The 11,470-nt window shown below is 40.3% G+C and overlaps 1 protein-coding gene across 1 annotated transcript; it reads left to right on the forward strand.

Annotated features, from left to right (window-relative positions):
• Nucleotides 1–3,868: 3,868 nt before the first annotated feature.
• Nucleotides 3,869–5,288, forward strand: LOC126705547 (cationic peroxidase 2-like). The gene is made up of 3 exons (XM_050404602.1): nucleotides 3,869–4,365; nucleotides 4,468–4,630; nucleotides 4,847–5,288. Exons 1-3 carry the CDS (start codon nucleotides 3,964–3,966, stop codon nucleotides 5,251–5,253), a joined length of 972 nt encoding a protein of 323 aa, XP_050260559.1. The 5' UTR covers nucleotides 3,869–3,963; the 3' UTR covers nucleotides 5,254–5,288.
• Nucleotides 5,289–11,470: the final 6,182 nt, after the last annotated feature.

Genomic DNA, 11,470 nt, shown 5'->3' on the forward strand with positions numbered 1-11,470 from the left:
ATCTTTTTGATCTTTTGAGGCAATCATCTCTCATTATGAGAGTGATATATGACATTTCACTTTAGAGAACAGGCCTTTGGCCTTTTTGAATAAACATTCACTTTAATATAAGGTCGCTTACCCTTTTTCCTAGTCAAATACTAGAATGTGCGACAGGCTTTTGCAGCTCAATATCTCTTTTCATTTGGAGATTTACATTTGGTGAGCTCTTTTTAGTAAAACAAAAATAAAAAGTGGGAAGATATATAGACACAAGTCTATGCATGTCTCAAGATCAACATAACCATTCACTAATCATTCATGACAAGTTTGAAGATCTATTTACAACAATCACATAGATTTCAAGATTTTTCCCACAGTGATATAAGTGCATGAAAACAAGCAATGCTCAAAAATGCACAAAGCCATTAGCACAAAGGTACAAGGCAAAACAAGTTTTGAGACAAAACTCAACAAAGTCAATCAAGCTTTTTGATTTTCTAATTTTTATGTGATTTTTGGATTTTTGACACAAGAAACAAAAAGATTGATAAAACAAAATTAAAAATATTCACAAGTAGACAAGCAAGCAACCAACATCAAAAACAGCAAACAAATCAAACAAACATTGTCGCAAAGCATAGGAAGTATTGATGCATGGACATGTTGTAATGCTTATGCATGAGTACCCTTTTTCACCCACACATCACTTGCGTTTGGGGTGATTTCCTTATAGGATTGGGTACGGGAGTTAGGGCTTTCAAACCTTCGTGAGAAGCTTTCCAAGCAGTTGGTGAATGCACCAATCATCTTCATCACGTTCATCATTCCGGGATCTCTATTTTGATCTCTAGATTGATCACCTGCCCAAATTCTCCTATCATTTCTGGGTCCTCCTGACCTTTGAGGAGTTGCACTGTTCTTTGCCCTCAGCTTTTGGCAATTTGGTCGAGTATGCCCTTGAAGTCCGCAATAATGGCACACATAAGTTCCTCTAGGACCTCTTTGTGGTCGTGGACGTGACTTAGCACGAGATTCAGACCTCCCCACAGACTGATTACGGGAATTCAGCATCCGTTGGTTCACCACATTCTTTTTCTCCTCCACCTCGAGCTTCTCACCAGTAAGGTCAGCTACAACCGGATCTTTGGCCTTTACAAACTTCACTTTCTTAGAGACATTTCCAGATGAACTACTTCCTCCGGTATATCCCAATCCGGATTTGTCTGAAAAGCTCTTTTGAGATGATATAACATCATCTAGCTTCTTGGTGGTGACCCTCTCTATTTTAGCATTCGCTTGCACAACCTCATTCTCAAGAAATCTCACTTTTGTGTAAGTTTCGGACAACTCACCATTCAGTGTTTCTATCTCACATTTGGCCTCCCTATATCGAATTAGGAGACTTTTGTAGTCCTCCTCAGCCTTCTTCATTTTTCTCACAGCAGCCTTGGCCACCCTAGTGTACTCACCGGACTTCTCAAAGAGTGAGTTATAATTCTCTTGAAGATTTGCTGCGCTTTCATCTTCTTCAGCATCTGATTCTTCAACAATTCCTAGTGACTCATCATCACTATGTTCTCCAAGGTCTCGTACAAGCAGATTTAACTCATCCGAAGACTCAACATGAGCAATAGTCATAAAAGCTGAATAGTTCCCTTCTCCATCACAGCTCTCTTCAGATTCTGAGTCAGACGAATCTGAGTCACTCAAGGTCGTGGCATACACCTTGCCTTTCGATTTCAAATAATTCGGACATTCCTTCTTAAAGTGTCCATGCCCGTTACATTCAAAACAAGTGACACCTTGTGTGGGTTGGGATTCTTTTCCATCTTTCTTTTTGAAATCCCTCTTCTCCCTTCCAGAACTTTGGAATTTTCTCTTATCATCAAATTTGCCATTATTTTTGAATTTCAAAAACTTTCTGAAATTTTTGACAAGGTAGGCTACATCTTTGTCAACCACATCTTCTCCCGATGAGTCTTGATCTTCCACCTTCTCATTAATGGTCTTTAGAGCAAGAGATTTACTCTTCCGTTGATTGGGCATCGACATCTCATAAGTCTGCAGAGAACTAACCAGCTCCTGTACTTTGATGTCATCAAGGTCCTTGTTCTCTTCAATTGGTGTCACTTTAGCACGAAAACTTTCCGGCAATGATCGAAGGATCTTCCTCACAATTTTTGAGTCCTCCGTTTTCTCCCCCAAGTTGAACTTACTGACAACCACCTCATTTAGCTTCCCATAGAAAGAGTCAAAAGACTCATCCTCACTCATTTTAAGCTCCTCAAACCGAGTGGTCAGCATTTGTAACTTGGTGTCTTTCACTTTCTTCGTGCCTTCATAAGTTGTTTCCAGAATCTCCCATGCATCTTTGGCAATGGTAATGTGAGAAATCCTGTGAAATTCATCTGGAGACACACCACAGAAAATAGCATTGAGTGCTTTACTGTTAGCATTAGATGCAGCAAGTGCTGCCTTATCCCATGTGGATTTGGCTGCCTCAGGTTTGGTCCAACCAATCTCAACAGCATCCCAAACAGATTCATCAATAGAACACAGAAAAGCTCTCATACGAACCTTCCAAAAAGCATAATTACTACCATCAAAATATGGAGGTGTATTTAGGGATTGAGACCTATCCATCTCAAAAGGGAGTCAAGGATCACATAATGGTAATGAAACCAATAGCAGTGTACCCGCTCTGATACCAAATGAAAGTTCAAAAACGTGTCTAAAAACACTTTTGAACGTTTAGACCCCCAAATTACAACTTAACCAATACAAGCAATATGTCAAACAACTAGTGTGCGGAAACTTAACATATGTTATAATATGAAAATGGTTAAAAACTATCTAAGCCATAACAAAATAAAATCCACAGCAGATAATATAAAGGCAAAGATAGAGAGGAAGGAAGATGCAAACACAAAGACAACACGCGATGTGTTATCGAAGAGGAAACCGAAGTCCTCGGCGAAAAACCTCTCCGCCGCCCTCCAAGCGGTAATCAATCCACTAGAAAATACAGTTGGGATACAAGGACAGCAATAGACCCTCCAAGCCTAATCTACCCAGTGCACCTAAGCCCTCCAAGCTTCTTGCTCCAACGAGGTTGCGCCGAACCTTTTTCTTTTCTAGCTTCTCGGATTCCGCTACTAGATCGTAGCATCAACCAATGAAGATTGGCTCCTTCCTAACTGCTTCCCAGAAATCCAAACGACTGTCTCACAGAGATGATGATGGTGAGAACCAGGTTTGGTATAATGCCTCTCAAGGATTTGACAATGGAGAGGAAAAGAGTAGGGGAATTTGAAGAGACTCTAAGGTATAGATTGTGGGTGAAACAATCTGGTTTTTCTTTAGGGTTTCTCTCTCAAAATTTTCTCTGGAAGCTCTCTTTCAATCGTGGGTTAAAGGGGTATTTATACTGGAGTGGGAGAGGAATGTGAAACGTCAGGTTTTACAAAACAAGGGTGGCTCGCGGCTTGACCTCGCGGCTTGACCAAGTCGCGAGATCCAGTCGCGAGTTAACCGTATGGCCAGTTGTCCTGTTTTGTCCTGTAGTGCTCTAGCTAGCATGACTGTTCATCTTCCAGCATGCTTGACACGTGTGCTGCTTCTGGCGGCTTGCAGCCGCGAGTCCACCCGCGAGTCCCAGCCTCGAGTCTCTGTTTTCTTGCACACTCTTAAGCAAACTTCACTCTATCTCACTCACTACCCTTAGAACAAACCCACCTAAATACAGGGTTACTAAATGCTGAATTACAAGCAAATTTGGCACGGAATAAAGCCAATTAGATGGTTGAATAAATTCAACCTTACAACCTCGAATGATCCTATAAATATATTAATTGTCCTCCTTCATTCTCAAAATACGACAAGCAAAGCTTAGAGCTGCTACAAATTTGAAAATACAAACTTCCAATTTAGCTTAACACACTCCATCTCTATCTTCCTGATCCTTATCCTGTTATTGCATTAATGGAGAGTGCACGTTTGATCCAAACGTCCCTTTTGGTGTTTCTCTTGCTCTCTTTGAGTGTTTCTTACGTGCATTGCCAAGCCACTCGTGTTGGGTTCTACTCCAAATCATGCCCTCGAGCTGAATCCATTGTTCGCTCAACGGTTCAAGCTCATTTCCAATCTAATCCCACTGTGGCTCCTGGATTGTTAAGGATGCACTTTCATGACTGTTTCGTGCAGGGTTGCGATGCTTCTGTCCTTGTTGATGGGCCTAGCACTGAGAAAACAGCCGGACCTAACCTTGGTTTGAGAGGATATGAAGTTATTGATGATGCGAAGACCAATCTTGAAGCTGCATGCCCTGGTGTTGTTTCTTGTGCTGATATTCTTGCGCTTGCTGCTAGTGAATCTGTCGTTCTGGTACTTGATCTCATGCTTTTATATATTCATCAGATTAATTTATCAGTATATATTTTACATGCTTTTAACTGTAATTAATCATATTTTGCATTTTTCTTGTAGACAAATGGACCAAATTGGCAGGTGCCAACCGGACGCAAAGATGGTCGAGTATCATTGGCTTCTGAAACTACCGATTTGCCTGGCTTTACAGAATCCATTGATGCTCAGAAGAAAAAGTTTTCAGCGAAAGGTTTAAACGCTCAAGATCTTGTTACTCTTGTCGGTAAGCATCAACGCATTATCATTTAATAAATCGTTTTTTATATCCCTAGCTACATGTTCAGGTATGTGTTTTACAGTCAAGAACTTTATAGTTCAGTGAACTACAATTCAAATCCTCGTCTTTTATTATTATAAGTATAGATTTACCCAAAAAGTACGTGTCCTAGTTTATTACATTTCGTCTAACTTCTATTCATTTCAATTAACTACTGACTAGGTGGCCATACTATTGGAACTTCAGCTTGCCAGTTCTTTCAGTACAGATTGTATAATTTCACTACTACTGGAAATGGTGCCGATCCTACAATCAACCCCAGTTTCCTTCCTCAATTACGAGCACTCTGCCCACAAAATGGTGATGCCACAAGGCGTGTTGGACTGGACACCGATAGCCAAAACAGATTTGACTCATCTTTCTTCTCCAACTTGAGGACTGGCCGAGGAGTACTTGAGTCTGATCAAAAGTTATGGACTGACGCCTCCACCAGAAGTTTTATTCAAAGCTTGCTTGGGTCAAATGCCTTCAATGTGCAGTTCGGAAAGTCCATGGTGAAGATGAGCAACATTGGCCTCAAGTCTGGTACTCAAGGTGAAATTCGCAAAGTTTGTTCTAAGATTAACTGATCAAAAGTGCTCCGAGCTAAGCCACGAAGGATGATTACAATTATTCCCACAAAAAAAAAAAAAAATGTATTCTAAATTGTTCTTGAATTTTATTTCCATTTTGGCGTAAACTCAGGAGATGTAAAAAAGTATGTAATGAAAATTCTTTGTAAGGTTGAATTTATTCAACCATCTAATTGGCTTTATTCCGTGCCAAATTTGCTTGTAATTCAGCATTTAGTAACCCTGTATTTAGGTGGGTTTGTTGTAAGGGTAGTGAGTGAGATAGAGTGAAGTTTGCTCAAGAGTGTGCAAGAAAACAGAGACTCGCGGCTGGGACTCGCGGGTGGACTCGCGGCTGCAAGCCGCCAGAAGCTGCACACGTGCCAAGCATGCTGGAAGATGAACAGTCATGCTAGCTGGAGCACTACAGGACAAAACAGGACAACTGGCCATACGGTTAACTCGCGACTGGATCTCACGACTTGGTCAAGCCGCGAGGTCAAGCCGCGAGCCACCCCTGTTTTGTAAAACCTGACGTTTCACATTCCTCTCCCACTCCAGTATAAATACCCCTTTAACCCACGATTGAAAGAGAGCTTCCAGAGAGAATTTTGAGAGAGAAACCCTAAAGAAAAAACCAGATTGCTTCACCCACAATCTATACCTTGGAGTCTCTTCAAATTCCCTTACTCTCTTCCTCTCCATTGTCAAATCCTTGAGAGACATTATACCAAACCTGGTTCTTACCATCATCATCACTGTGAGACAGTCGTTTGGATTTCTGGGAAGCAGTTAGGAAGAAACCAATCTTCATTGGTTGATGCTATGGTCTAGTAGCGGAATCCGGGAAGCTAGAAAAGAAAAAGGTTCGGCGCAACCTCATTGGAGCAAGAAGCTTGGAGGGCTTAGGTGCACTGGGTAGATTAGGCTTGGAGGGTCTATTGCTGTCCTTGTATCCCAACTGTATTTTCTAGTGGATTGATTACCGCTTGGAGGGCGGCGGAGAGGTTTTTCGCCGAGGACTTCGGTTTCCTCTTCGATAACACATCGCGTGTTGTCTTTGTGTTTGCATCTTCTTTCCTCTCTATCTTTGCCTTTATTTTATCTGCTGTAGTTTTATTTTGTTATGGCTTAGATAGTTGTTTAACCAATTTCATATTATAGCATGTGTTAAGTTTCCGCACACTTGTTGTTTGACATATTGCTTGATTTGGTTAAGTTGCTTTTTGGGGGTCTAAACGTTCAAAGGTGTTTTGTACACGTTTTTTAACTTTCAATTGGTATCAGAGCGGGTACACTTGTTGTGGTTTTATTACCTAAGTGTGATCCTAGACTCCTGAGTTGTGATTGTTGTTTTGGATTATACCATGCTGAATTGTAGCTTAAGTGTTTGTGAAAATGACTCTATGCATATGTCTGAAAGGTGTCTTACTGATGATCTTGTAAAGTTATTAAAAACTAAGAAACATGCTAGAGTTATTGTTCACATGCTGGAATTTCTTGAAAATCAGAATCTTGTCTTACACAGTAGCATATCTGAATCTAAATCATTGATTAAGAAATATAAAAGAAAGAATAGAATGTTGTGTGAGATGATTGAGAATCTGAAAATGAAAAATCAATCTAAAAGAAGCATGAAAATTGATGATGAGTTTGTGTTTGAAGGTCAAGAATGTCTGTCACATGTGAACCTATTTGTGCATACCTCATTGAAGGTGTTTAATGCATGTTTGTGGTATCTTGACAGTGGGTGTTCTCACCATATGACAGGGGATAAGTCACTGTTTAAGTCACTCAAAGAAAAAGTTGGTGACTATGTGACCTTTGGTGATGGAAGCCATGCTCAAGTCTTAGGAAAAGGAACCATTGAGATACCTGGTTTGCCTCTGTTGAAAGATGTGCTGTTCATAAAAGGGCTGAAGGCGAATTTGCTGAGCATCACTCAAATTTGTGATGACGATTTCTTGGTACAATTCTCTAAGAAAGGATGTTTGATCATCAATGAAGAGGGGATTCAGGTTTTGGAAGGAAATCGGACTACAGATAATTGTTATGGAATAGTTCCCACGGCACCAATATCGTGTAGAAGTGCTCGGGTGGATATGTTGGAGCTGTGGCATCACAGATTTGGGCATGCCAACTTCAAACAAGTAGCAAAAGTCTCCAAACTTGAAGCAGTCGAGGGACTTCCTAAGTTTGGAAAAGTGAAGAAGACCGTTTGTGTTGCATGTCAAATGGGGAAGCAAACTAAGGCAAGTCATCACAAGGTAAATGTGATAGCCACCTCTCGGTGCTTGGAGTTACTTCATGTTGATCTAATGGGGCCCACCAGAACTGAAAGCCTAGGGGGGAAGAGATACATTATGGTCATTGTGGACGACTACTCAAGATACACTTGGGTTGAATTCCTTAGAGAAAAATCAGAAGCTTGTGAGAAGTTGGAGATTCTGTGCAAGAAACTACAAAATGAAAAGGGGATTCCGATAGCCAAAGTTAGAAGTGATCATGGGAGAGAATTTGAGAATGCAAGATTCGAGTCCTTCTGTGAGAAGAATGGTATTAAAAGAGAGTTTTCAGCTCCCAAAACTCCACAACAAAATGGAGTGGTAAAGAGAAAAAATCGTGTGATTCAGGAGATGGCAAGAGTCATGTTGCTTAACAAGCAAATACCTCAAAAATTTTGGGGAGAAGCTGTCAACACTTCGTGTCACATTGGCAATAGGATTTTCTTTCGAGTTGGTACAAAGAAGACTGCATATGAGATATGGAATGGGAAGAAGCCTAAAGTGAAGTATTTCCGGGTATTTGGAAGTAAATGCTATATCTTAAATGATCGAGAGAATCTTGGGAAGTTTGATGCAAGAAGTGATGAGGGTATTTTTCTTGGATACTCTACTACAAGTCGAGCGTATAGAGTGTTTAACAAGAGAACAAAGGCTGTGATGGAATCCATAAATGTCAAGATTGATGATGCCTTACCTAAGGTGGAAATGATTGATGATGTAGAAGGACCGAGCACCGAAGAGCCTGATGTTGAGGTAGAAGCTCTGGATATAGAAGGTGAAGAACCTATACCAGAAGTAGAATCGACTCCCATCAACCCAAGAATGGAAACGAGATCAATGTCTAGAACTTCAAGTCCTCTTACTCCACCAGAAGTTCATCCTCCTATCTCTCGTAGTGATGAAGTTTCCACTTAAAAAAGGCCATCTTCAAGAGTTATCAAGAATCATCCGGAAAGTAATATCATAGGATCACTTGACGATGGTCTTCGCCTCAGGAAAGGAAATATTTTGCTAGCCAATCATGTAACATATCACTGTTATCTTGCACAGTTTGAACCAAAAAGGGTTGAAGAGGCTCTTCAAGATGAGAATTGGGTTGAGTCAATGCATGAAGAGCTGAATCAGTTTGTGAGGAATGATGTGTGGGAACTTGCTCCACGGCCTGAAAACGTTCATGTTATAGGCACAAAGTGGATTTTTAAAAACAAAACTGATGAAGATGGAGAGATAATTCGAAACAAGTCTCGGTTAGTGGCTCAAGGATACACACAAGTAGAAGGAGTGGATTTTGATGAATCATTTGCTCCGGTGGCAAGACTCGAATCCATTCGAATCCTCATGTCCATTGCGTGCACTTTGAATTTCAAACTTTATCAAATGGATGTTAAGTGCGCTTTTCTGAATGGATATCTAAATGAAGAAGTTTTTGTTGAGCAACCAAAAGGATTTGAGGATCCTCATTTTCCAGATCATGTATTAAGATTGAAGAAAGCACTTTATGGTTTAAAACAAGCGCCTAGAGCCTGGTACGATCGTCTTACACATTATCTTCTAGATAGAGTTTCAAGAGAGGGTACGCCGATCGAACTCTGTTTGTCAAAAATGATGAAGATTATCTCCTTGTGGCACAAGTCTATGTTGATGACATAGTGTTTGGGGCAACTATCGAAGATCGTGCTACTGAATTTTCTGAGGAGATGAAGAAGGAATTTGAGATGAGCATGGTGGGGGAGCTCACATTCTTCTTGGGTCTTCAAGTCAAACAACAGAAGGAGGGTATATTTGTATCTCAAGAGAAGTATGCCAGAAACATTGTCAAGAAGTTTGGACTAGACTCCAAAAAACATGCCTCCACCCCTATGAGCTCTTCCACTAAATTGAATGTGGATTCGTCGGGAGTTGAAGTAAGTCCTACATTGTATAGGAGCATCATAGGAAGTTTGCTCTACCTTACAGCCAGTAGACCGGACATTGCTTTCAGTGTGGGCGTTTGTGCCGGGTACCAAGCTAATCCGAAGGAATCTCATCTGACTGCTGCTAAGCGAATCATTCGATATGTGAATGGTACTGCAAACTATGGTCTGTGGTATTCAAAAGACTCAAATGCTTGTCTTGCTGGGTATTCAGATGCTGACTGGGCTGGCAGTGTAAACGATCGGAAAAGCACTTCAGGCGGCTGTTTTTATCTTGGTAACAATCTTGTTTCGTGGATGAGCAAGAAGCAGAATTCAGTGTCTCTATCTACTGCAGAAGCAGAATACATCGCTGCTGGAAGTTGCTGCACTCAGCTTCTTTGGATGAAGAAATTACTTCATGATTATGGAATTCCTCAAGAAACGATGTGTGTCTTCTGTGACAACACCAGTGCCATCAATCTTTCCAAGAATCCTGTTCAGCATTCAAAATCCAAACACATAGAGATACGTTACCATTTCATTCGGGATTTGGTAGAGGAAAGAGTTGTGTGTCTTGAGTTCATACACACCGACAATCAAAAGGCGGATATCTTCACCAAGCCTCTCGATGGTCCACGGTTTGAATCACTCCGTAAGACCATTGGTGTTGGTACAATTCCTTGACTCTCTTGTGTGTTGTGTGCTTCACATATTTATAATATGATAAATCTATCTGTGGTGGGGCACACACCTTTTTGATTAGCTTTTTGTGCAACATGTTTCTTGTTTGTTTGTCCATTTGTGAATACTGTTGCTTCTTTTTATGTTTGTTCAATCATTTTTTCTTGTGTCAAAAATCCAAAAATCACATAAAAATTAGAAAATCAAAAAGCTTGATTGACTTTGTTGAGTTTTGTCTCAAAACTTGTTTTGCCTTGTACCTTTGTGCTAATGGCTTTGTGCATTTTCGAGCATTGCTTGTTTTCATGCACTTTTATCACTGTGGGAAAAATCTTGAAATCTATGTGATTGTTGTAAATAGATCTTCAAACTTGTCATGAATGATTAGTGAATGGTTATGTTGATCTTGAGACATGCATAGACTTGTGTCTATATATCTTCCCACTTTTTATTTTTGTTTTGCTAAAAAGAGCTCACCAAATGTAAATCTCCAAATGAAAAGAGATATTGAGCTGCAAAAGCCTGTCGCACATTCTAGTAATTGACTAGGAAAAAGGGTAAGCGACCTTATATTAAAAGTGAATGTTCATTCAAAAAGGCCAAAGGCCTGTTCTTCAAAGAGAAATGTTATATATCTCTCTCACAATGAGAGATGATTGCCTCAAAAGATCAAAAAGATCAAATGTTATGATTGAAAGTGGAGTCAAATGAAAAGCTCCAAGTTATGATTAATCAAATTGTGTGGGAGGTCATATATACATATTTCTATAATTGAGATGGGTCACATGATCTAGTGCTAATTGTGTATGCCTTGGTTGAATTGATCATTGAAGTTTCACATTAGACAAAGGACTATCTCATTGTTGATATCCACACACAACACATAAGTTTATGTTCAATAAATGCCATATTCATTTGTGTGATTGTACTTGATGAAATGTGTTTTCACATGCTCAATCTTTGTTAATTCAAGCACAAAAAGATTTTTGAGTGTTTTAGGTGTTTTTGGAAAGTATTTTATTTGAAAAATCTGAAAATTTCAAAAAATCCAGTTTTGCCCTGTTTTGGCGGCTCAGTCGCGGGTATGTCAAGTCGCTAGCCTCAGTCGCATCTTCGCTGGTCATTTTTGGCGACTTGTTCGTGAGTGGAAGGTCCAGTCGCGAGGTTCACTCAGAGATTTTCGCGGCTCAGCTCGCGACTCACTCGCGGGTAGACCTTCCAGTCGCGAAAAACACTTAGAAAAATTTTTCAACTTTTTGTCCTTGAGTGTTTTGGCGGCTTGATCTGGCGACTTCTTGGCGACTCGATTCAGTCGCGAAAATCACGTGTTTTGGATAAACAGGGGCAGTTTTTAAACTTTTTATTTTTCCCTCG

Source organism: Quercus robur, chromosome 11 (assembly GCF_932294415.1).
Source record: "Quercus robur chromosome 11, dhQueRobu3.1, whole genome shotgun sequence".
Classification (NCBI taxonomy): domain Eukaryota; kingdom Viridiplantae; phylum Streptophyta; class Magnoliopsida; order Fagales; family Fagaceae; genus Quercus; species Quercus robur.

Coding starts and splice junctions, on each gene's coding strand:
- LOC126705547 (XM_050404602.1), top strand. CDS start 3,964: ATGGAGAGTGCACGTTTGATCCAAACGTCCCTTTTGGTGTTTCTCTTG. Junction 4,366..4,467: donor CTAGTGAATCTGTCGTTCTG/GTACTTGATCTC, acceptor TTTTTCTTGTAG/ACAAATGGACCAAATTGGCA. Junction 4,631..4,846: donor AGATCTTGTTACTCTTGTCG/GTAAGCATCAAC, acceptor ACTACTGACTAG/GTGGCCATACTATTGGAACT.